The 27146-nt window shown below is 37.2% G+C and overlaps 1 protein-coding gene across 1 annotated transcript in view; it reads left to right on the top strand.

Moving 5' to 3' along the window:
* The window catches only part of ano3 (anoctamin 3), a 34530-nt gene extending 10378 nt beyond the window's left edge, over window positions 1-24152 (top strand). Inside the window, exons 2-25 of the mRNA XM_033968571.2 lie at window positions 1778-1984; window positions 4322-4452; window positions 5210-5362; window positions 5558-5658; window positions 5740-5784; window positions 8122-8256; window positions 10031-10137; window positions 11235-11290; window positions 11364-11485; window positions 13023-13157; window positions 13235-13331; window positions 13740-13800; window positions 15695-15777; window positions 15910-16050; window positions 16681-16845; window positions 17512-17548; window positions 17645-17756; window positions 18266-18323; window positions 18602-18699; window positions 18967-19121; window positions 19677-19829; window positions 20597-20747; window positions 20820-21006; window positions 21459-24152. Of these exons, the coding sequence (XP_033824462.1) occupies window positions 1778-1984; window positions 4322-4452; window positions 5210-5362; window positions 5558-5658; window positions 5740-5784; window positions 8122-8256; window positions 10031-10137; window positions 11235-11290; window positions 11364-11485; window positions 13023-13157; window positions 13235-13331; window positions 13740-13800; window positions 15695-15777; window positions 15910-16050; window positions 16681-16845; window positions 17512-17548; window positions 17645-17756; window positions 18266-18323; window positions 18602-18699; window positions 18967-19121; window positions 19677-19829; window positions 20597-20747; window positions 20820-21006; window positions 21459-21641 (2873 nt within the window). The 3' untranslated portion in view covers window positions 21642-24152. The remainder of the gene's footprint in view (window positions 1-1777; window positions 1985-4321; window positions 4453-5209; window positions 5363-5557; window positions 5659-5739; window positions 5785-8121; window positions 8257-10030; window positions 10138-11234; window positions 11291-11363; window positions 11486-13022; window positions 13158-13234; window positions 13332-13739; window positions 13801-15694; window positions 15778-15909; window positions 16051-16680; window positions 16846-17511; window positions 17549-17644; window positions 17757-18265; window positions 18324-18601; window positions 18700-18966; window positions 19122-19676; window positions 19830-20596; window positions 20748-20819; window positions 21007-21458) is intronic.
* Window positions 24153-27146: the final 2994 nt, after the last annotated feature.

The raw sequence follows: 27146 nt of genomic DNA, 5'->3' as shown, positions 1-27146 counted from the left end.
TTAATTCACTTAAATGATGAGATATAGATGGAAATGGATAATTAATGGCTAATTTGCTATGTGTAATGTGATTATCTGATTTCCAGTGGTGGAATGTAACAAAGTACAAAAGCAAAAGCACAATTTGTAAAGTAAAGTACAGTAAAGTCTGACTTTACTTAAATGAATTTTACAGTGGACACTTTTTACTTTTTTCACTACATTTGACAGCAAGTATCTGTACTTTCTACTTCACTACATTTTAGATCTGGACTGAAAAGTAAAAAGTACCTTTGTTTATGGTTTAAGACTCAAACTTATTTTTCAGCACATTTAACATTGAGTTAACGTCTGAATTTTTGCGCAAAGCAAATACACAAATGTCCAAAACCAGCTAGAACAATTAAGAAATCTATTGAATCACTGAAAAACAACTGAATTATTTATCAAAATCACTATATTTGATGCTTTAGTAGTTCTAAAAATCTCTAATAAAAGAAACATTTTAAATTTGTCAACAGGACAAAAAGTTGTAGGAGTGAAGACATTTTGGCACTCTTCTTCAGTTTTGGGTTCTAAAGATCTCAGCAAAATGCTTTTACTTTTTACTCTTATAGTACATTTTAAAACCAGTACTTTAATACTTAAACTTAAGTAGATTTTTAATGTGATCCTTTTACTTTAACTTAAGTAATCTTTTGCCTCTGTATCTGTATTTTTACTTAAATAACAAAATTGAGAACTTCATCCTCCACTGCTGATTTCTAGAGTTATCAGATTTTTCAAATGTCATGTAAACAGTCACATCAGATGAGTAATTTGATGTCTTTCTCATGGTTCACAGCTGTGCAGTTATGACAATGAAAATGATCCAAGAAAGGGCAAACTAATGACACAGTAGTTAAAGATTGAAATTGTTATAAAAAGAAACATTTTACTAATCCACAAATTAACTGGCACATATTGCACCCAGCAATATGTGTCAGTTAATTAGTGGAATTTTACTTTTTGATGATCAGATTTCTCTTGGACACATAAAGATAGCAATAATCAGAGCTAACTATTGGGATATCTGATTATTGTAGTTATATGATTTTTACTGCTGATGTAAATGTGTCCACTGTCAATGTGAAAAAGCACAACTGAACTCTATGGACATCAATGGAAATCAAGTTATTTTTTGTCATTTCACTCCATTAGAGCAGTGATTATGTGAAGCCAAACATTGATGTCTGATGAGCCATTTACAGCTTAGTGGCTGTCATTAAGCTAACCTATTAATATTGTTGATGGACACTGATGGAAAAAGGAATACATTGTTTCTTTGCTAAGCTAGGCAGCTACTCAATATAATAGATTGATAATGTTTGTCAGCTAGAAGGCAAGGTATGTATTAAATTTGTTTCTATCTAAACTGTGAATTGTATTCATGGTGTATTTTATTAGGCCTTTTTCTGGTACTTAAGTTTAAAAACATACATCATGATTTTACATTTTGTTCATTATAAACCACAATATTTGCTTAGTAATATATATGGAGCTATTGATTTTCCAAAACTGTAGAACTGTAGAACCACTTTAATATTCAGCTTTTATTGTTTTTTTTGTTTGTTTTTTTGTTTGTTTGTTTTTTTTTTTAGATCATTCTTCAAAGTTTCCCCTATGAATTTATTCGCTTCCTCTGGTCATTCTTATATAGCAAATCCAGTATTCCTCTCCCTAATAGTTTTCATCAGTAAACAGTGAATTTCCCTTGGCTCTTGTATTCACTGTTGTTCCCTCTTTATTTCCACTACAGGGATGCACACCAGCATCAGCGAGATCCTGAAGGAGAAGAGCTTGAAGCCGTCGCGTCGCAGCCTGCCCTGTCTGGTACAGAGCCAGACTCATCCCATCAACCTCAACCACTTCCTCTCCGTGCCCCTGAGCCCCGAGCCCAAACCTGAGGGGGACATCCTGAGCCAGGGCTTCAGCACGTCCTGCAGCCTGCTTCCCCCACAGACAGGTACTGCTGAGCGCACAGGGGGCCATTTAAGCAAAGCATAAACTAGTACTGTTTCCTGGAGCCATTAGCCCACAAGATTTTTGAAGGGACAGCTCAAAGGGATGATTGCATTTATGATAAAGTGGAAATGCTTCATAGGGTCAACTTACCGGCAGCTATCCAGATAATTGCTCTGAAACTGTGACAGCAAATTAGTCAAAGTGTTGCATCAGTTGTTGTGTATTTTGCTTATTATTAGATACGCTTATATTCATGGAAACGTTCTAGTATTGTAGAAAATGTACAATTTCTAACATTCACAATAAAAATAAATCCTTGGGCAATTTTGACATTAAGTCCTAGTTCTAATACTGTCCAATTATACCTTTTCTAAAATGTAATGATAATCCATGAATCTTACAGTCATTTTGGTTTTGTTCTTATGGAAGTTAGTGGTTAGTCTTGAGGCAATATGACAGAAATTATCATCATTATTTAAAAATGACTGGTTTAGACCTGGTTTCAACTGAATAATTTAGTTTAGATTTACTTCTCTGTACATTTTATTAAAATGGAAACAACAGGTTGTAATTGTTTATAATGCATTAAAAATAACCAGTGTGTAAACATTTTTATACAATTATAAAACCTGTAAAACATTTCATCTGGATGGCAATTAAAAAGGTTATAATTGAGAATTAATTGCCTATAGATTTATGCTAACAGAATAAATACATTTTACATCTCTGAAAGGCATCATTAGTTTTAGCCAATTAAACTGTCAGAATGCACATGAACCGGCGAGTAAAGGGACCATGAATTTTACATGAGAGTAGACCCGGCCCCATACAAATAAAACATCCCTACATACTACATACAATATACAGTAGCATGAATGTGTTGTCAACATCATAGTATGCATTTTTTTACACTTGAATAGCAACTACAAGTGTATTTTAAGTGTATTTTCTGCAGCCTACAGCTTGTACTTGAAGCTATACAGAGCAGACTTGGATAGTAAAAGTCACTGGTGCATCAGATTGATTGAGCACATTGTAATAACTAGGCTGCGGATTGGCTATAGTGTGTGGCGAACACTATCAGGGAGGGAACAATACGTCAGCGTGGTGAAAGAGAGATCCGTTGGTAGAAGGGGTCTTGTAATTATGTTGTAGAATATTTAGCAGCGCATGACAGTGAAGCGTCTATTTACCGGTAAGTAACCTTGAAACGCCCTCTTCCCCTCAGCCGCCTCTGTTTAGGCTGTCAAGCAACGTAATGTTAAAGTGGGCCGAGTATTTTGCAGATGAAGCGACATGCCACAAACCGGTGGTATTTTTGTTAAAGGCTCACTCTAGATGATAAAAATAGACTCTGGGCTACTTTCTAAGGAATGAAAGGGTGTATGCGTAGACATTTTAAAAACAAGAGGTTCAATGACAAAATATGATCTGGGAAATTGTCAGTAATAAAATACCTAAGAAATTTACCAAAGTAAAAATTATGGAGCACATTTGTTATACATTATAACTTTTAAAGGTATTCTGTTTTAGAACTATGTTGTAATAATTATTGTATTAGTTTGGTTTCAATTATAGTGGCCATTCAGCAGTCTACTAATGGTAGTAGTAAGTGGCATTAAAGTCTATTGTATGCTTTCATTTCTTATTGAGTTATACATTTAGTAACATTATGTTACAGCACTTTTTTCTTGAGATTTTCAGGTCTTTTGACTCGACTTGTCAATTATTTTCTTAGGTCTGTGTTTGTTTATCTACAGAAAACAACAGCAGCCCATGCTAAAACTATTTAATTATACATTCAGCGTTTCTGGATCCTCCTCTGTCTCCCATGTTGCCTAGATATATGAGTCACACAGACACATTCAGTACTTTCATACCCAAATAGAAAATGAACTGAATTCGCTGTGCTGAAACTGCACAGCAGGCTCTGGAACTCAATTACCATTTTTTTGTATCACTTTAGCTGTATCGACATAGAGCTATAACAGTCAGTGACAGTCAATATTAGCAGAGGCACCAGTAGCACATTTTTGACATAACAAGTGACATCAAATGCACTATTATTGTTATTCTAACTCATCTATTCATATAGGCCTAAAGACTATATCTCTCTGTTTGGTGAGACTATGAAAAAACTAATTTTGTTTGTGCACATCCACGACTGGAAGGAAACTCAATCAGATCAATGAGCAGATCTTCTAAATTGCATCAAGGTGTTGCTCTCCACTTCATGCTCAAAGTGAAATGACTAAAATCTAATTGCTCTTGTTGGCAGATGGAGAGTGGGCAATATTGTCTCCAGCGAAACTGGTATATAGTGTTTTCTTTCTTACAGAAGATGGCAAGGACCAGTACATGGAGGAGTCTGAGGCCACACCGTGTGAGACCAGAGCAGACGAGACGCTACTGCTGCACAAACCATCAATCACACGAGCCAAGCTAGAGGCGCGAGCAGATTCTCTAAAGGTTTGTAAGATAGTATGACACTTATATGGTACAATTTATTTAAAAACACATTTTATTTACTAAATAATATTTACACATTCAAGAGGGAATTTAAGATTTGCTATCTCCAAGAGAAGCGGCTCTCCACCTCATAGCGCTCAGAAGGTGGTACTGAACTTCTGAAACCAGTGTGATCTCGCAAATCTGTGCCTTAAAAAAGCTCTGTGCACCCACTAGCACAGCTGGTGTGTCTTAAAATAATTATCCACATGGCCTGCCAGTTGGGGACAATACCCGCACTTATGAGTAGAGGTAGCTGGGTGGGGGGAAATGATCAACAACAATTGCTTAGAGTTGAATTTCAGAAACACTTTTCAAAAATACATCTTCTAACATTTATGTTTGTGTAGTATCAAGTATTTTTAAAATGTAGACGTTAAGCCCAGACAAGGCACTTAAATGGGCTTAACTTCATGACTTTTCAAATCTTGCTTTTTGTCATAACCAATATATCATTTTTATAGCTTCCACCTGTTTCTCAGTGAATGTTAAAAGACTTTTCACACCATTACTGTTGGAATGGGCTATAACTCTTAATGGAATGGTAAACATCTGCCATTTGGTTTATTGTCTTTTGGGACTACAATAGGCTTTTTTGTAAATGTGCAAATTGTTTGTTTGTTTTTTAAAACCCACATTATTTTGAGGAAATGTATAATACAGTAGACATTAATGGCTTTTGTATCATAGCTAAGATTAAGATGTGCTTCTTTTGCAGCAGGGAGGACCCGATTCTTCTGGCTTGTATTTTCGAGATGGTAAAAAGAGAATAGATTATATCCTGGTTTACAAGAAATCCAGTCCTCAGGTGGAGAAACGGTGCACATTTGAGAAAAACCTTCGTGCGGAGGGTCTAATGTTGGAGAAAGAGGTAAGAAGATGATACATTTAAATATGATACCCTCACAAACCAATGTACTTTTTGTGCCAGTCCAAAGCCCAGATAAAAGGACAGATGTGCATGGGAACAATGGCTAAAAATACTTCCGAACTGCTAAAATGTGGAAAATATTTTGTAGTGCAAAAAGGTTTTAAAACATGAAAGGCCCTTAATCTTTTTTTTCAGCCTTCATTGACAAATAATGACATCATGTTTGTGAAGATACACGTTCCTTGGGATGCACTTTGCAAATATGCAGAACAAATGAACATACGGATGCCTTTTAGGTAAAAAAAAATAGCAATGAATAGTTGTTTTATTGTTTGATTGGACCTTTAACCTGTACTTTTTGTTATTGTATCTTGTAGGAAAAAGTGCTACTTCACAGACTGGAAGAGTAAAAAGTTGGGCAGGTGAGGCAGATGCAGATATATGGTGGGACAATTTGCCTTGGGGTAGAGTACTGGGAATGCTACTCATTATGCAGAGACAGTCGTTATCAGTGGCAAAAGTGAAGTATACTCCCAGAGAAAGTGTTAGCTCATACCCCGCTATCCCAGTTTGTTCATTAGCTGAGAATTAATTGCACTTGGAGCTGCTTTATGTAAATCTACTGTCAGCACAGGTGCGGAATTAGCCTTTAAGATGGAAGCAGTGTGTTTGCTCACCTCGGGCTTGTTTTAACTGTACAACACTATTTTATTCAAAAATACTTTTAATCTTTCAGCTATGGAGCATGATTTGCATACTATTTTTAGAAAGACATATGCTTTGATGTGATGCGGCAGTGTTGTCCATGATGCCAGCTTTCTTCTGTTTACTGAGAGGAAACTGGAGAAAAAAATAGAACTAAATTAATAAACATCACATAACAATGATAGTATCCCGGTGCCGAGTATACTTTGTCATCTAGTTTATGACTTGTTTGTTGGCAATATATTCTGTCAAAGACCCAAATGCCTGACTGCCTATACACATAATAATGATCGATGTAACTATCTCATAGCACACAGGGCCTAATTATAAGCACTGTACCATCAGCTGCAGACTCTTAACTTATTTATACTATTTTCCTGGACAATTATCTACTTTAAAATAAATCCCACTGCACAACTTCCACAAAATACCCAAAGCATCTAATATCTATATTACAATCCAATTAATGTTGACTTGTGAACAATTTGCCAGAACAATTTGTAATACAATAGAAAAGTATCTTATTTAAGAGAGGTGTCCAGAGTCCACAGTGGAGGCTTAATAAAGATTTATATTGTACACGTACCCTAAAGCTCAAATGAAGGCAATAAAATATGTTCTTTAGGCTCATGTTTATGGTTGTGTTGTGGAGCTATAATAGAAAATCCACTGGAAAAAGCGTTTGTGGTAACAACACTACTTCTAATACGTGGGTGCTATTGGCTTTTATTTCAAGCACTACATTAATACAAATTATTTGTCTTATATAGCACTTTTCGAGATACTCAAAGTCACTTTACAATCTCAGCATTTTTCATTAACTCTGTACTCAGTGGTGGTAAGGTAGCCACAGCTGCTTGGAGTGTACTAAGGAAAGCAAGGCTGCCAATCTGCACAATCTGCCCCTGTGACCAGCACATATCACTCATCTTCACATACATGTACTAACATGTGCAAGTACTAATCAGGCATGTGCAAGTACTAACCAGGCACAACCTATTTAGCTTCTGAGATCAGACAAAATCAGGCATTGATAAGCTGGTATGATAACAACATTACAATTATACTTTTAAATCAGTGCTGTCCTAGATTGTTGTGTAAGATGAAGTGTCTCATGCAGACTAGGTTGCAGTGTGAACAGCCTCACCTGTGTCTAATTTAGGACCACATTTGGAAGTGCCCTACTTTCAGTGTGACTTCACAGGTAAAGGGGTACATGTGTCGTGAGAGGTGCCTATCTGGGTCACATGTTAGAGTTTCATTGTATGCAGGGAAATTATGCACTTCAAAGATGAACATGAGATTTGAAATATAATCAGAGATATCAAACGATGTCAATCTCTAGTCACACATAGCATTAAAAGACATCTTTAATCACAAGATTTCTTAGTGAATGCTATTTCATTCCTCATTTTCTTAGCCTGTCTTAATCTCAGGGAACACCTACACACAGATGAGGCAAGAATCACTTAAACAATACTACTCAAACTGTGTAGTGTGAAGAATGATGGCCATCATCTCTTACCCTGTCCACTGTCCTCGTCTGAATCCCAAAACTATTCAAGTGGCAAATTGACTTTATATGTTTACTAATGATGTGTCACTAGCTGAGGTTGGCCCAAAGCTGAATAAATGGTCCCTGTCCAGCTAATAGTTACATATCACCCTCTACAGCACGTGTTCCCTGTACTACAATACTCATAAAACTAGCTGTAGCATTGAGATTTTCCCCATTTATTTTCATTCAATCCATATTTGCGCAGCCACCTCACAAATTAATCAGCAAGCTGTAGAGGAGCACACTGTAATGTCTAATATATCTTTCAGCGAGGAGCCAATGGGGGCATTCACACACATTTTAGTGGGAAATCAATGCTCGCCTTCAGACTTCAGCTGACTTGCGAGCGCAAAATAGAAAAATAATCGCCCTTTTGAATGGATTCAGCAAGTTCTTTTTGGGTGTCACTTTTGATCAGTGGATCCCAGAATCAGGAGTTACTTTGACATTGATACATAATGACTGTGTGTTAACAATGCATGTTGTATCTACACAGCTGGTTCCATCTGAGGTGTCGGCAGATTAAAAGCTGGCTGCCCCGAAATCCCATGAAATTGGACAAAGAGGCACTGCCCGATCTGGAGGAAACAGATTGCTACACAGCACCATTCAGCAGAGCACGGATGCACCAGTAAGGACACAATACTGAATAATAGATCAATGACTGCTTAATATGGTCTTGGTGGCTCAGCTGGTTGAGCTAAGAACTAATGTACTTCAGTAGGTTTGGGTTGAATATTTACTCCTCTCACTCTGTTTGCTGGTTGTTTCAGGCTATATCTGTATGAAAAGTTCATTTACACAAACATATCTTTTGAAAATTTGTCACAAAGTTGTTGTCTTTTTTGCTTTTTGATACCATCCTCTACACAAACTATTAGTAACACTATAGGTAAGAGGTATTGTTCTTTAAATATACAACCATTTAGTGACAATAGTGTGCTGTGTTTTTCCTATCCCATTAAAAGCTGTTCAAGTATAAGGGTATTTGCTATTCTGCCCATCGAAAACTTGTCTGTCTAACACTGATTTGAAACTTGTAAAAAAATATAAAAATTAAAAATTAGATAATTAAGTAAAAGTAATTTCCTTTATGGATCAATAAGGTTTTTTCTAAGTCTAAATATAGTGGGATAATAAGCCCCAACCTATGGCACACAATTTTATCAAATTAAACAAAAGTGAAAAATAAGTGTATTTTTTTATCATACAAGTCACAACTTGAATCATGTAGTGTATTTTAAACTATATTTTAATGTAATGGCAGACAAATGTTTTTTCAACTGACTGGGATTCGTGATTTATATGATACTGTAACAGAACATATTGAGCCAGTCAGCAGAGAAAACTCAAGATGATAAATCTAGTTCCAAGTTAAATCACATATGGCTGCAGCTGTAGAAGAATGCATTAAAGTAAACATTGAGAAGGGGTTCAACTTTGTTTTTCTTTGTTAATTCATTTGAGGGTATTTTTCTTCATTTTTCACACTATGTAAAACAAATGTACAACCCCTGGGGAGCAAAGAGGAAAAAGTGACTTCAGCTGACAGATGTAGTTTATGCTTCCAGGTTCAGGTATGCCTCCATCTTACAGGTTGCGGCATATTGCAGCATACTTTAAAAGAGAGATGCGAGAACTCAGAATCTAAAAATGTGTGTTTTTTGAGTCAGTGTTGCTGAGAAAAAGATATGAAAAAGAGCACATGTAGCAAAACTGATGAAAACTGCAGAATTAAGTTTATTTGAATATGTATAGAGAAGGGATAGGGGATATACTAGCTGGAAGAGAAATTAAAATATGCCAGGGCAGAGGAAGGAAAGAAATGGAAGATTTATGGATGTACTGAAAAGCGATACAACAGTAACTTTGTATGAAAGTAGAGAGGATGCAGTGGAAAAAGCTAGAATATATGATTTTGTGATGAAGTAAACAGGAAACAAAGTGATACATTCTGAATAGAAGTTTCTACCAAGTAATATTTTGTATCCTCCAGTAGTTATCCTTTATTTACCAAGCCTGTGCACATTATTGAAATTCTGAGATTAAGAAGGAATTTTACATTTTAACATTGTATATTTTTGATAGCTTTGGGCCAGGTGACAATTATGAATAACATATTGTCATGCACTGCAGATGTAGCAGACTGATTACATTTCGCTTTGATAGGGGGCATCATGTAATCCCATTTGTCAAGGGATCATTTCCGCTTCCCCACTTGTCAGAGCTGTTCATCCTTTAAAAGTAATGACAGTAAGAAAAGAAAAAAACTTTGCAACGTGAATTGAGTTTTAATGAGCATCCGATAGTCTGTATGGGGCTCATATGCAGGGGGCTTGACTGAATGACATTGATGTATTGTTGAATGGAGAACAGCTGAACGACTTGTGTTTTGTGCCTTCCAGCTTCACCATCAACAATAGGGAGACCTTTTTTTCCAACTCCACCCGAAGCAGAATAGTTCATCATGTCCTGCAGCGCACAAAATATGAGGACAGCAAATCAAAGATAGGTATAACATTGTTTATCTCTGCAGCACCACATTTTCCCTTTTATTTTTGTTACTATATACAGGTCAGGCATAACATTTTGGTCTGATAGAACCAACCCTGTATGGCACAAAATCCACCATTGTGAATATTTATGACACAAAAAGCATTGACTTCGTGGGCGACAGTATCTTAATTGGTAGAGTGTCAGATCCACTTATCTGAAGGTTGGAGGTTCAAATCCTGCTCTCAATGGGCAATGAATATAAATACTGATAATACTGACATTTTTGTTTAGAAGGTTTGCAAAATTAGAATATCTAGTGCATCAACAACGAAAAAGAGCTGATAAAACACATTTTTTAAAAATGGGGTGTAAATGTTTGTGTTTTGTTTTTTGTGTGATACTTGAAACTCACATATGACATTTAAAAACACTTGGACTCATTTTAGGTTTATTGCAGTTTATTGCTAAAATATAATCTGATTATAATAAATAAATAAATAAATTACCCCCATAGATTTAGTTAAGTTGTGTAACAAGATGTCTTTATTTTTCCCTTTGGGCTTTACCATCCATTATTTTTGCCCTGTTCCCTCTCTTCTCTGACCAACATGACACTGACTACCTTATAAAATTCTGCCTTGAAGCCCTGAAAGGATGGGGCATTAATATTTGAATACTGCTGACTACTTCACTTCCAAACAAAGAACTGCTAAGAGGCAAGTGGAAAATCTTTTAGCAGACCGTATCACAGACAGCTGAGGAAAATCCAACAATGCTCTATTGTGCTTTGAAAAACTGCCTTTCATTACACTGTTATACTATTATGGCCTGAAAAAAGGACTGGTGGAATCAATTCAGTGCTCTTTTTACCTTGTTCATTCTGTGATCTGGAAATAAATACCACTTTACAAACATGTAAACAGCCCTTTATACTTCTTTCATTTCCATTTGATGTTTGTCTGTGGGTTTTTTACTTTCTCCTTTGAGTTCAAATTGCCTATTTAGCTTTATAGTTCACTCCTTTTAAAATTATGACTTGAACTCGGTTTACAATATTGCTTTTATCGCAGTTAAGGCAATAAAGATCAGAAAATGTGTTTTATTCCATTGTAGGTATGAACCGGTTATTGGGCAACAACACATACGAGGCTGCATTTCCTCCCCATGAGGTAAGTGCATCTATATTGTTGGACATAATTCATAATAAACACTTTTTAATGGCTCGCTTTCTTGTGATAAAAGGGTGGATACAAGAGCAGACATCCCATTAAAACGCATGGAGCACAGAATCACAGGCACCTGCTGTATGAACGCTGGGCCCGATGGGGACTATGGTACAAATACCAACCCCTGGACCTCATCAGGTACAAAATCTTGAAATATATATAAACATTTGATTTGAAAGTTGAGTATTGATTGAGTGCCAGGTCAGGATCGCAGTAACAACGTCACACGAAAAGAGTTGCCGGTCTTAATTGTATCATGTGACTTCATCATATGACTGGTTGCCGGTCAATATAAAAGCAACTGGCATCTTGTATGCCCTGAAGAAGGCTCCATGTGGCCAAAATACATAATCAAGTTGTGTTTTTCTTTTGTTGTTCCAATGTTATATATAAACATTTTCTAGTGGTCAAGGTTAAAGGGCCTCTCTTTAAATAAGAGGCTTCATATAAATTCTTAGTGTATGCACTATGGGGTTGGTGACTTGCAGTTTTTGGGTGGATTCAATCATAAATTTTGTTACTATTCTGTTTCTGTTTCATTTAAATAGTTGAAATGTGCTTTGGTTAGGAAATCATGAAAAAATGAACTGAATACACGAAAGTTGCTGCATAATTCTTTTAATGAAATCTAAAGTTCACAGGGCTTCATGGCTACATACTGGTGAAATTCAGGACCAATTTTAGTGTCATCTTCCACTATATGGTCTATTTTTTCAATGTTAACAGTATTACTTTTTTATCTTTGAAAATTGGCTCTACCTGGATGTTTTCTAGCATCCCTTACAGAAATGTGTTTTTGCTCTTGTCAGCTGATAAATGAGATTGACACTTCCCTTGTGTCTGTGTTTTATGTAAAGAGCCCGAGTCAGGAAGCAATTAGCTTAGCTCAGCAGTGAAACTGGAAACAGACTGGAAAATACTTCAGTGCCCCTCAAACCACACATTGTTTTTACTGTATGATTCATAAAACAAGATTCAAGACAGGGGTTGGTCGGCCCTGGCATACATATTATTATTTTTAGCTTTGGCTGGGCGCACAGCATGTTGCCCTAGCCACACACAGATGATATTAATCTCATAATGGAGACAGGCTATTGCTGGGAATAGGGCAATTTGAAAGCACATGAGAATTCAAGCAACAAGGGGGTTTGATTCAGCATGTTAACAATGAAAAATAGATTGTGCTGCAATCCAAGTAATTAAAATGTCCATCACTGTGTTTAAGTGACATGTGAATAAATATCATGTTATTTAATGAAAAGGTGATGGTGTTTTAATTGAAATTTCACTGTTACATCCCTGGCTTTACAGACAGGCAGGTGGAAAGCAATGTTGTCAACACACTGAGTCAGAGCCTTGTCTTAGGTCTTTGTTAATCTGCCATAACACACTGTGTACCCCAGGGAGTTGAGCCTGGTTTGTTATTTCCCACTGAGGTGTTTTCTTTACCTTCTTATATAAGCGTCTTGCTCAAGGGCACCTTGATGGCTGTTTAAAGATCGTAGCATCAGTTCATTTCTCACCAATGTGCCTCTCACACTGCCCTTTCCTACCCACAACAGCCCCATTAATTAACCCTCCAAGGCTAGTACACTATATGCCACCACAGCGCAGAGGCACAGGTGCAACTGAACAGGTTTACGTGAACTCTGACCTCTGTTCATTGCCCTCCCAGGAGGTATTTTGGAGAGAAGATTGGTCTGTACTTTGCCTGGCTCGGCTGGTACACGGGCATGTTGATCCCAGCTGCTCTTGTTGGGCTTTTTGTCTTCCTTTATGGCCTCTTCACTATGGACTCTAGCCAAGTCAGGTCAGAATAATACATAAAGTCATACTTAAATCTATTTTGTTTTACATGCGGTTGATACTCATTATTTATCTCCACAGCAAAGAGATTTGTGAAGCCAATACAACCATCATGTGTCCCATGTGTGATGATAACTGTGAGCCATGGACTTTGAGTGACAGCTGTGTGTATGCAAAGGTCAGTGCAGTTTTCACAGTATTTCACCAATATCCATTCTCACTTATTCACATTATATAACACCTTTTGCATTATTTATATAATGGGGAAAAAATATAAGTAACAATTTATAATGACTGCACTAAAGCATTAAGAAAGGCTTAATTCATAATGAACAAATCGTTTATTAAAAAAGATTCAGGTTTAGTAACTACTTAATTAATACCTCAACCCTAACTCCTCACCTCATAATTGAGTTGTTACTTAAGCCTGAATTATAAAATCAATAAACAAGTGATTCTTTACAAATTAAGTCTTTGTTCGTGCTTTATATAGGCTAATTAAGGTGTCATTACTGTAAGGTCCATTGGTGCCGTATTATTTAAGTGTTATTTTCAATACTCATTTGTATTTGCCTATCATTTACAGGTTACGCATTTATTTGACAATGGAGGGACTGTGTTTTTTGCTATCTTCATGGCTATTTGGGGTAAGTAGCCATCATCCAATGCACCTTTAACATTGAATCTTTGCAGCTACGTCCTACTATACATTCTACTATACTGTAATCTCATATATTATCTGTACTTGCTGTACTTGCTCTTCAAACCACATTCCACTCTTAAAAGCACATTTATCCTGCACTGGAGAATTGACTTGTGTCTCAAATCCTATTATATTATAGTCCCAAATTGATTCTGAATGTTTCTCATTGGATTTCATCTTCTTTACCCCTCTGCGCCAATTCAATAAGTGCAATAATTTCCTTGCTAGGGGACCTTATCACTCAAACTGTCAGTGTTTTGTTGCATGTGGTGTGGCAATATGCAAGTTCAAGTCGCTGGTTTCATTATAACATAGACTTAAAATGCAAGTGTTCATTTGTCGACGTAGTGCTAAATTACAGCCTGCTTTCAACCAAGAAGAATACTGTGGCCGTTTAAAGGGTCTGGGCAAAATGCAGGTCAAACTATGCCAAATTGAAAGAGGTCCATGCGGCCTCTCTGACAGTGCTCTTGACTTCAGTGGGAGGGATTTTCTGGCAATTGTTGAGCAGAGCAGAGATATGAGACAGTTGAGTGCATTCAAGGTCTATTGCATTTTAGTTCTTGTGACAGAGGTAAACAAAATTGGAAATCTCAAGGGACTGGTTGTACAGGCTTATGAAAAAGTTGCAACTCTTAAGCATTAATGAGTTGAGCTATGTGAAATTGTATTTTTTCACAACGGGTAGTAATGTTATGATTTAGAGAAAGAGAGAAAGATCTATGTGCATTGTTCACTATAATTAAAGGTACACTATGTAACTTTTCTGATGAAGTGTCTGCCACCTACTTGTCTGATGTAGGAATTACTGTCTTGCGAAGAATATTCCACGTTACAGCATTAAATTGATATACCTTGCATTTTTCAAGTACAGGTGTCTAAAAATATGCATTCTTATGCTGAGCAGGGTTGCCCCTCCACAGATCTGACCTGTAACTTGGCCCACTGGTGTCACCCTTGTCTCTATGGACAAAATGTTAGGCATGGCAATAACATCTCCATGGAGACAATAAGGCAGCAGACTCTCCACCGATAATGTTACAAAGTGCACCTTTAGTTGTTTCCTGTTTGTATTTTATGAACAAGCACTAAACATATAATAGACCACAGATTTAATGTAAGGCCCAGACTTAATTAAATACCAGTGTTACAATATGCTCAGAGCTCAGCTTAAGTATCAGTTGTATGTGGTTTTACTATTTGCATAACGGCGCCTGACAACTACCGGTAATCTTTATGTATAGTCATCATCAACAATGTACCTCTCTTTCCAATTGACTTGCCATGCTGCAGTGTGCTTGTTTGCATGCATAGGACAATGTTTCCCCTATGTAATATGTGCATGATAGTGAAAACCACATATAACCTTATATGTAACATGAAATAGACCCTACCATTCTACAATACTGTTGTTCCAGTGTCATGTATCCACTCTGAACTGTAACACACGGAAAGACACAAATACAATCCTTATTGCAGTGGAGAAGTGCAACAAAGAGAAGCTGTACCTCCAGTGTGAAGTCTGCCAACAATAAGCTGTACTTTTGAAGTCGCAGAGCATAAAATGGATCTTGGCTGAGAGAGACTTTGCGGGGAACATTGTACTAGTAAAACCTATTTGCTTGGTGCCACGTTCCCCATACAGTTTTTCACAAAGAGTCTTATAGTCTCAGATTCTTTAATAGCAACATGTTTGCCACTTTACTCCCTAAGCATCATGTCAACCTGTACCCCAATGACACCCCTACAATCTGCGCCTGATTTGCTATTGTGTGTTACGTGTTAACATCAATAGTGGTCAATGGAAAGATTGATTAATACTGTTATTCCCTTTGCAGCCACCGTATTCCTGGAGTTCTGGAAGAGGAGGAGAGCAGAGTTGACTTATGACTGGGATCTCATTGATTGGGAGGAAGAAGAGGTGCGTCAGCAATATCTACTAATAGATCAGTTGCTATATGATTAGCTCTGCAGGTGACTGTGGTGAATACAGTCCTGGTTCAGCAATAGTTCATTCAGACAGGTGCTGTGAATGTGTATGTTGTGCAATCAGGAGGAGCTGCGGCCTCAGTTTGAAGCTAAATATTCCCGAGTGGAGAGAGTGAACCCCATATCTGGAAAACCTGAGCCTTTCCAGCCTCTCCCAGATAAAGTCAGTCGGCTAATGCTGTCGGTGTCCGGGATATTCTTCATGGTAAATGCACTGATCTTTGTAATCTGCCCTTTTGTGATTTATGTGCTGAGAGATGTGGATCACATATTGTATGCCGCCTTTTCAGCAAGAGCAAGATGCAGCAGTGGTAGCATAACAACTCCCCCTACTGGATAAATTGTGCTATTTTATGTCATGCTTAGTTTTAACTTTTAATTGTGTTATACAAATTAAGAATTATGCTTACATTTAGTCAATAGTAATGACTTAAGAACCGAATTACGGTTGCAGTGTACTGTAATAAAGATGTTGTCATAAGAGCCAGAATTTTGCCAGTCAGTACCTAGTGTTTTAGCATTGAAATATTATGTCTCGGCATTACCTACAAGACTCTGCTCTATTAAATAAACATAAATTCACCCTACAATGTATGTATTTAGGGAGGAAGCTCATAGTTATAACAACGTCCATGCAAGGAATGTTATTTATCATTTTGACTGTCTAGCTCCAACAAAGTTTATTGACTTTGTAGATTTAGTGCAATGTTAATTTGTCTTTTAAACATCTGGTACATTTTAGTGTCTGGCCTTGTTTCTATATTTGTATAAAGTCTAAAAAACAGACCCATGAGCAAATAAAGCATACATGATTCTCTTTCTCATTTATCTACAGATCTCCCTAGTTTTAGCTGCTGTGTTTGCCGTGGTGGTTTTTCGGCTCATTGCTATGAAGACATTTGCTTCCTTCGGCTGGCATTTTGTGAAGAAGAACTGGCAGTTTGCAACCTCCGGCACCGGCGTCTGCATCAACTTTATGATCATCATGTCTCTCAATGTGGTGCGTGTCTGTGCCAATGTTGCTGTCTGGCACAAAATGTTTAATGTGACTTTGATTTATGACTATGTTTTCTGAACTGAATTAAAAATTGAAAATTACTTCTTGTGTCAAATTACATTAAAAGGAAAATTTAACATGTTCTAATTATCATAAACCACTCCAGAGCAAGGTAGAAAAGATTTTAAAAGTAGTCAAAAGTAGTCATCTGGACACTGTTTTTGAAATCATGACATTTTGATTTTCAATGTTTGAAAATGCCTTCTGGATGGGAGCTGAAATGTCTTGTTTTCAGAAAAACATTTTCCAGATGTCACCTTTGAAAATTTTTCTTGTTTATCTCTTGTGTTCTTTTGGTCAAACAACTTTTAGTGATGTGTATGTACCTTGACATGTTTCGGCTGCTAGCTACAAGCCATCTTTAAAAGTGTCTACCTTGGATTAGTTCTGGGCAAATGAGGGATGGGATCAGCCATTCAAGAGAAAGGCTTTTCAGACAACCTGACCAGTTGGTTTTATACGGGAATAAAATAGATGATATGCTTGAACTAATCAACGAAGGACAATTAAATCAATCCAGAAACAATTGATGTGATTATATGATTCTTAAGAATAGTTTTCACCAAGGACTGTCTCGTTTCTCTTGTGACTGTTGCCATCTATCTCCAGGTTTATGAAAAGGTGTCATATCTACTGACTAATTTAGGTGAGTGTAATCAACATGCTGCATACATTTACATCTTCATCGTGTCCTGCTTCCAGATGGTCGCTCATGTTTGATTCTTCTGCTTGTCTCCCTCAGAGCACCCACGGACTGAATCTGAATGGGAAAACAGCTTTGCTCTCAAGATGTTTTTGTTTCAGTTTGTGAATTTAAACAGTTCCACTTTTTACATCGCCTTCTTTCTGGGAAGGTAAGCTGCTATCTCCCATAAGCTATGAATTATATATATCTGTTTACACTCGGTTTAACAAGACAATTGTGATGTCTTATATAACAAGACTTGACTTCTGCCAAAACTCCTTGTGCTTCCTGCTATAAGTGAGACAGAGAACTGCACTGAAGAGTATTGTAGTTTCAGAAACAACATTTTGTAATTATTATTTTTACATTACATACATACATTATTTTTTACATTATATATATATATATATATATATATATATATATATATATATATATATATATATATATATATATATATATATATATATATATATATAAAATAATTAATTTTTTAGTTGGAAAAAATACAGTTTACCAAAATGCCCTTCTCAGATTTTATGGCTATTTTTGAGGACATTTTGCTTCGGCATTTGTGCTATAAATATGATGGACATAATCACCACAGTTAATGTAATCTTTTCTCACTCAGAGTTCATTAGTTTTCTCTGATTGAATCAGTTCTCTCAATTGTTTCAGATTTGCTGGCAGGCCTGGAAAATACAATAAACTCTTTAATCGATGGCGGCTGGAGGAGGTGAGTGCAATTAGCCATCACAATACGATCTGATAATCTAGCACTGACTGGTTTTGACATCCTATTCTCTTGATAGAGACAGCTATTTCAAGTCAAAATATATTACTGACAATCACCAGTAAGGCCCATTACTCTTCCATATAATTAACCAGGAATCACCATTATAATGATCAAAACCAGAATAGGATGTCGCACATGACTGGAGTTACCTACAAATTAGTATTGTGAAGCATGAAATCTGGATTTTACAGTAAATTATTCCTATTTGTTGATTCTAGTGTCATCCCAGTGGCTGTTTGATTGATTTATGCCTGCAAATGGGAGTCATAATGTTTTTCAAGCAAATCTGGAACAACTTTATGGAGCTTGGTTATCCGTAAGTAATTTTAATATGACATGTTTCTTTATATTCAGCACATTTAGGAGGCTATTGTAAACGATAAGTGTTACAATATTCATGTGGTGTTTTGTTCAAGCTTATGTAATTTTCTTATACCTTTTGTCTTTTTAGCCCATTATCATATGAAAGACACATCAAATCTCTTTGTGGGGGCTTAGCAAAGGGTTTTTGCCAAGTTCGCTGGATTGTCAGAAATAATTGCTCAGCGCTGTCAGTTACTGGCTACTTTCACTGTACTTTCAGATTACTGCAGAACTGGTGGTCTCGGAGGAAGATGAAGAAAGGAGGCGGTGCAGGGCAAAGCGTAGATAACAAGGCCCAACTTCCACAGTGGGATAAAGACTGGAATCTTCAGCCCATGAACGCACATGGACTGGTGGACGAATACCTGGAAATGGGTAGGTTATTGTACTTTATTTGTTTTAATGCCACTCTAGCCCCGATCTGTATTTAAAAGAAAAATCTATTGAACATTCACAGGTAATTAGCCTGGCAGGATATCGGGTCCATAATTTTACCACGTGTGATATTTTTTCTATAGGTTCATGTCCTGACTCTGGCATAGAATGATATTTTATTAACTTCAGGCCATAAGAACATAGCACTGCACAAATTGTGATTGATGTTATATGTTTGCCATGAGACAGGGCTAAAAAAATAAGTTACATTTTTAAAAATACTTTTATTATATAGAGCAGTGTCCAGTCATGCTTTTAGTTAGTTTACAGTTATTACATATCATATAATTTGGGGGAAATTACCAACATCAGCTCTATATATCGACCTCAAAATATGGGTAAAGCTTATCGACCATTGGCTGCTCTAGATTCAGAAATATGGAAAATCCATGTTTAGCCAATTTATGGCATGACATGAACACTGTATTGAAATAATGCAAATGTTGTCTGTTATTGTTTTCTCTTGAACTAATGCATTTGTGATTTTGTTCACAGTTCTCCAGTTTGGCTTCACCACCATCTTTGTCGCTGCTTTCCCACTGGCTCCTCTTCTCGCTCTCCTTAACAATATCATTGAGATCCGACTTGATGCCTACAAATTTGTTACCCAGTGGAGGCGCCCCATGCCAGCCAGAGCAACAGACATAGGTTGGTTCAGTCTGCCAAGCACCCTTAGTGTCTGACACAATACAAAACAATATCTATTTTTACACCACAGTAGATTTTTCCAACAGTAACAGGCATACAAGCATTTTCCATCCTATGGAGATTCATATGGTCCCATATTCCATGGCCATATGCCGCTCCTCCCTCTGCCTGCTATGACAAACACATTGCCGTACAATATGGTTTCAAAAGCAGGGGATTGTAATTGAGGATACAAACATTAAGAAAAAGCCTCAGCATAATGAGGACAATGTAGCGCCATTTACCCAGCATTAAAAAGAAAAGCTTTTATTGTTTTCACTTAATAGATACACTCACTAATCACAAAAAAAGACTTTAGTTGCTGTGACTTTGCTTTTTACAGGATTAATATTTTCAGCATTATTTTACAAATTAAATTATAATGCCATCATCATTTCATTACATTGTTACATTGTGAATTAAACTTTATTGAGAATCATTGAAAAATTATAATTGTCAAATATATCAGTTAGTGCCGACAGTTCTTTTTGTGTGGACTTTGCAGGTTTACTCTAGGTTCTTTCCCATGTACAATGTAGATTCCCCAGTGGGGCCATAACTCCCCTGAGATGACAGTGGGATTGTTCTGGTTAAATAAAGGGAAATAAAACAAATTATATATTGAATGCTGTCTTAAAAGTGATAAGATTAGTTTAGACAGACATCTAGGTGAAAAGGTCTTTCATTTGAACCACTTTGTTTTCTTACAACGTTGATATGTACTTCAGGTATATGGCATGGCATACTGGAGGGAATTGGAGTCTTGGCTGTCATCACCAATGCCTTTGTCATTGCCATCACCTCTGACTACATACCACGCTTCGTCTACGCCTTCAAATATGGCCCATGTGCGGATAAGGGGAGTCACTACGAGAATGAGTAAGCAGTGTGAAACTTTGACACACATTTAGCACAGTTCAGGCCTTTGTTTTAATACGGTTTGTCTTGTAGGTGTTTGCGAGGGTACATGAACAGCAGCTTGTCTGTATTCGACATGAGGCAAACCAACAGCAGTCAGTTCAGATACTGCCGGTACAGGGACTACAGAGCGTCCCCCTGGAGTCCTGCCCCATATGAGTTCACTCTGCAGTTTTGGCATGTCCTGGCTGCCCGACTGGCCTTCATTATAGTCTTTGAGGTGAGATGTTTGCAACTATTTACATGTGTGGTAACCAGTGATGGTGGAAGCGCTACAAATTTGCACTCAAGCTCTTTGAATGCAGTAATTGAGTAAAGGGGAAATTACTTACTGCCGCTGTTATTTCAACAATTACTGGCAACTATTGTTTTTTCAATAGTCAACATTATATAATTTATTTATTACTTCCTTGGCATAAATAAGTTCTTCTGTTTCATTTTATTGTGTTTAATGGCTCTATAAATCCTCTGTGGGTTTTGAGTAAGCTTAATGAGTGGACTCACAAAAAGTTTCAAGATATATTGGATGGTTGCACTCAGCATAACCACAGGATTAAGCCTGTGAATGTCTCATTGCAGTCAACCCACGTTACCATCCACAGTATCTTGCTATTGATATGTATGAGCAGCCTTGAAGCTAACATATACATAATTTATTTACTGCTCCCTCAGCACTTGGTGTTTGGGATCAAGTCTTTCATCGCATATCTCATCCCGGACATGCCCAAGGACCTGTGCGACCGCATGAGGCGCGAGAAGTACCTGATGCAGGAGATGATGTACGAAGCCGAGCTGGAGCACCTGCAGAAGGAGAGGAAGAAAAACGGGCGGCGCTATCACCATGAGTGGCCTTAGCTTTACCCCTTGTGTCCACTACCACATGCTGCACAGCTCTCAGTCCTCCTGTCCTCACTGTTCTTAGCTTTGAGTATACACCAAAGACACAGTCACTGCTAACCAGCGCTAACCTCGCTCCACCTCCTCCCTGCCATCTGCTCCATGTTTAGTATTGGCACTCATCCTCAGTTTCCTCCTATGACCCTAACTTTGCTGAGTCATTGTTTCACTGGGAACAAACTTGATGCGCAATTGTAATGTTTACTATGCAGATAAAGGGGGCCCCCTCCAGCACCGTGTGGTAGCTCCCTTTGCTTTGACTTAAATTTGGTGCAGCTTTCATGAGATTTTGTCAGTGTTCAACAGGTCCTATGGTAGAGCTATTGTGGCAGTTAATGTTTCTTGTCGCAAAAAGTGGTTTTAGTGATGTTGCTACCAAATACAAGAGACAATATCAGTGACTGTGTATTGCCCTAGAAGCATGCTGATTCATATTTGCAACAATTTTGTCAACTTAAAAAAATGACTAAAACAAAAGCGATGATCATTCAGAGTTCTCAGTGACATCTTAAAGTGCATGGCAATATTGTTTTGTACTTTCCGACAGTCCATGTCCTGATGCCTGATGTTTGTATCTGATGTGTGTTAAAGTGTCTGTGCTACCGTTGAGCTTGACTGTGTTGAGGAAATGTAAAACTAGTGCAATTTGATCGTGCCTACAACAGTTGTGCACATCACCAATGTGTCACCGACATCACGTGTGCCTGTGTGTGCTGCACATGCTTTTCAAGTGCAAGAAGTCTCCTCTTTCTCTCCTACTTTCCCCCCTTCCCAACGATAGACTCACTGAACTCACCTGTAAGGATTTGGTTTGGACCTGTGTCACCTTCTGCGGTCTCGGCTAACGACTTAGCTGTAACGTGACTCCCATCATGAACAATGTATATGTTTGCAAGCAGGAGCCACTCTTCCGTTTGGGCTGTTTCTCATTTACCCCTGGGTTAGACTTGGAGCCCTGAGACATACCTGTGGCTTGAATGTTTGGGCTGCAAAGAACATCCTTCAGCCAATTTTTTTATTCACATCAGCAGTGGACAGTTTTCAACACTATCACTATTAGCATTGCCTTTTTGTATTTAGTTATGGAATCATGGCAGAGTTAAGTGGTTTGGCCAATGAGGACTCAGGAAAACAAGCAGCATGAAGCAATTGTTATCATTTGAGAATTTGTTGTTTATTTTTCTCAGAATGGGAGTATGGGAGTTATTGCATTGCATGACTGGTAATGCTGAGGTTTGTGGTTTAAAGGAAAGCACATGTTTTGTGGATACTACTGCTACTTTTATGCACATTCATATCTTACATCATCACATTTTCTCCTATCATCATATAACTTTAAATCTGTTCCTTTTGTTATTTATTTTATTTGATAGCTGTCATTTAATTTATATGTAATATTTTTATACTATTTATTTCAGACTTCTTTCAGACTCCTTTTCCAACAATGTAATGTCCATATTTCTCAGGTGTCCTCTGAATGTTTGCAAATGTTCAGCTTTTTATCCTCACATTTTCTAAGATGCAATCAGAAGTAACTGCTTTTTAGATATATATTTTTGCACTGCAGTGCTCTTGCATGAATATGATGCACATATAAAGCTAAAAGCATGATTTGTTTTGCTTAGATTATATCAATCAGTTAAAAAGAATTGCAACCAATAAGGGGAGAAAGAAAAAGCAAACACATTATTCAAAGCCATTTATTTCATTTTAGAGAGATTAGATTAAAATGATTTATTTCTCTAGTACACTCGTTTTTAAATCTTTTCCTGCTATGTGAACATTGAGAATCTATGCATGTTGTCCTTGAGTGCTACTTTTCATTTGTACTGATGCTAATATTAATGTACTGGTACATTTGTACTCTAGAATATGCATGATGTAAAACCTGCTTTGAGCTGAGCTAACGTCTCTAACGTTGTCCACAGCGTCTTAACATATCACCTCCCTTTTTTGATAATTTAAGTTGTATGTTTCTCAATGACTTTTATACTGTACAATGGTTTTCTAAATAGCTAGAGACTCTAGTCAGTGATGGTAAACAAACTGGACTAAAATTTGTGAAGTTAACTTAAATTTCCACTCGCAGACAAAGTGATAGACCAACTGGAATGGTGTATACTGTTTGAAATGACCTTGGATGTGTGTAGTACCAGCCTCTAATGGTTTGCAGATGGATTACTTCATGTTATCGCTTCTCAATGAGGACTTCTCGACAATAAATGCTGCAGTGGAGAGGTGTTGAGGCCCATCCCACTGTTGGCCATAGCACAATAAGGCGCTTGTATAAGGAGTAATAATGGCATGACCTTGCACATTGAAAACACTGCGGTCTGGAGGGGACTGGATTTTGTTGTGTGCTCTGTTTCATGTGGAAGCACATAGTTTTAACTGGACAATAGAGAGATACTAGTGACATGAGGTGTATCTATAACATGTTTTCTTTGTTCATGTTTACATAGAAAAACAAGCTGAAATGTATTTAAGTAATGTAATATAAAATAGTTTGGATATCACTTTTCTGTAATAAATCATGGATTGTATCTTTCAAACCAATTATGTTCTTTCTATTTATTTTTATTTGGGGAAAATGCTCATGGCTGAAGCAATGATACTAATACTATTGGGCTTGCAATACTGAAATATTCCAAAATAATGCACATTTTTGTAACAGATTAGTGGTCAGCGCCAATCCTTATGCCACAAGTGTCTTCCCCAAGGACACTTTCATCACTTTTTTCCCCACAAATCTGTGCAGCTCAAGCAACTACTTTCTCCTCTGGCACTAACATTGTTTCTCCAAGACACTGAGACACTTGCTGCACACATGCACAAATTTCACCTGATGACAGATGTCAAAATTGTTTCCTGTATTTAACTGTTGGATTCCTCACCAGGATATTTCCTTTCACTCATCTGACCAAAGGAATTACCAGACTTAACAGAGCATCATTTTTTCACCAGCGTCAGGACAGAGAGAGTAGGAAAATGTCAAAGTATTAAGATATGGGGAAACAAAGATGCATAGGCAATGACTACTATTTTCATTTTTGCCAGTGCCCATCATATATCATTGGCTTCTAACCAGTTAACCTCCCTTGCTGATGGCAGGCATAAGTTGTGGGTCACTACTAGCAGGGTCGGGGTCATGGATGTGTCAGATTTACAGCAAAGGTTAGGGAGGTAATCAGTGCGGCAGCAAAGAGCATAAACCATAAATCCCACCGGGCTGAGGGGCAGAGAAGGGGAGGCCAGTCCACATCAGGCAAAGGCTACATAGAAGGCATTTAATTATGGGCTGTATCCATGGCTGCAGTTACATGCGCATTCAGAACCTGACTATTAAGATGTTTGGAGTTGCAAGATTATTAAAATGACAGCTCAACAGCAGAATCATCTGATTCTTATAAGTCTAGTTACCATACTTTGCTGCTAGATAGCCTGCACTGGGTGTCCATAAAGTCTCTTAACAATTTTAAAATTTTATTACAAAGGAAATTGATAAGATATATTATTTCGATTTATGCTGTTGTACTCAGTGGTTATAAAACATTTAAATCACATTGCATTTTTTGTGAGTTCCTCAATCAAACTTTTCAAGATCATTTGATTAGAAGTGATGGACCAATTCTGTGACCACGTTCGCCAGATATCATACCTCTGGATTTTTTCTGTGGGGCTATGTTAAAGATATCGTGTATCATACAAAGACACAGGACATTACTGAACTAAAGCAAAAAATAACAGATGTGATTGCAACCATTGATAAGGCTATGCTACAGCGAACATGGCAAGAAATCCAGTACCGTCTTTATGTACTTCATGCGACTAATGGTGCCCACACAGAGGTGTATTAAATGAGGTAAAAAACTTTGAAAACCATTGATTACAATAGAACAAGTCTGACTGATGCAATCAATTAGTTGTTGCACTTATGCTTATGTCTTTTGTTGCTGGCCACTTTAACTACACAACCATTTCAATTAATAAACATTTTCAAATCCTTTGCATTTTGTAATGTTTACCTGTTAGCTTTAAGTTTAGGCCTTGCTACATTACAATATCTTATCAATTGCCTTTGTATTTATTTATTTTTTTAAATTGCAAAGAGACTTTATGGACACCCTGTACAGTAGCCTAGGGTACACAAAACATTTTAAGCAATCTTACTAGTGCTTCATCTCATCTCTGCACATAATGTAAAGTTTGTATTGTATTGTGCCTGGTTTAAATTTTTTTTATTTTTTCATACATTTCCCAAACTTTTATTTAATGGCTGTAATCAGTTTAGAGACTATTTCATAAACAAAATACTCAAATGGTTTAATATCCACAGTGCACGCAAACACTACGGGAAAGATTTTCGAACAAATAATAAAGTCATGGGGTGGTTAAGAGTGGAAAAGCTCTTAAGTGAAACAGAAACAGACACATAACGCTACATCAACACATCTGCTCGGGCCATGAAGGGCCACTGTGAGGAGAGAACAGAGAGAACAAAAGCTAATAAAGCCATCAAGTGCAAAGCAAACAAATACCAACACACACTAAATTCTTACAGCTAGTGCTCCTTTTTCTATTTCTGCAGGGATCACAGTAAATATTTGGTTATAGAGCCAATGAATAATACCCCTGGGCAAAACACTTGACCCACCTTCCCCGTGTAAGTGTGTTGCTGTTGGAGCAGAATGGCAGCCATGTCTCTGTGGGCAGGTTACCCGGGCCAAGTGGGAAAATGTTATGAATAAAAAACAGCTGCAGTGCTTCCAGAACTTGTCCATCTTGTAAAACATGATTAAACTTCTACTCGCCTCATATATTGATAGTGCTACTTCTACTATGAGGTTATAACTTTTACTTTTAACTACATATTATATCACCAGCTATAAAACAATATGATCATTTTGAGATTTTATAACTTCCTGCCCTCTACAGTATATAGCAGTGTTTCCCAGCCAAGGGTATGGACATATACAAGCACTTGTGGGGGTATTTGAAATGATTTCAGATTGAAGAAGAAGATGGAGTTGAATAATATTTGAGTATATATTTTCCATTCTTGAAAATGTTTTTGCAAGATGGTTTTGGACATAAATATTTAAGTAAATATGAGTAAGTGAAGGCGTGAGACAAAGCTTAGGAAACCACTGTTTTAACACATTAAAATCATCCCAACAACTATTCTCAATGGTTTAAAGGGTGAAAAGTCCAGCAGAGCTCCAGCCTGCTGTTGATGGCTATCATCACTCAGTGGGACTTAATGAGATGTATCTGAGCCACTGATTGTAACGCCACGGTGGGTGCACATCTCATCCATTTCCCCTGTGGCCTTTGCTTTATAGCTCTTACTGTGAGCTTGTTGATTAATACCAAACCTATTTATACACCTATAATGAATGCTGCAATGGTGCCCTAAAGGTCCTTTTTAAAGAATTTCAGAGTAAAATGACATCAAGATATGAA

Source organism: Periophthalmus magnuspinnatus, chromosome 6 (assembly GCF_009829125.3).
Source record: "Periophthalmus magnuspinnatus isolate fPerMag1 chromosome 6, fPerMag1.2.pri, whole genome shotgun sequence".
Lineage (NCBI taxonomy): Eukaryota > Metazoa > Chordata > Actinopteri > Gobiiformes > Gobiidae > Periophthalmus > Periophthalmus magnuspinnatus.
The sequence above is the reverse complement of the archived record's forward strand: the minus strand, read 5'-3'. Positions and strand labels throughout refer to the sequence as shown.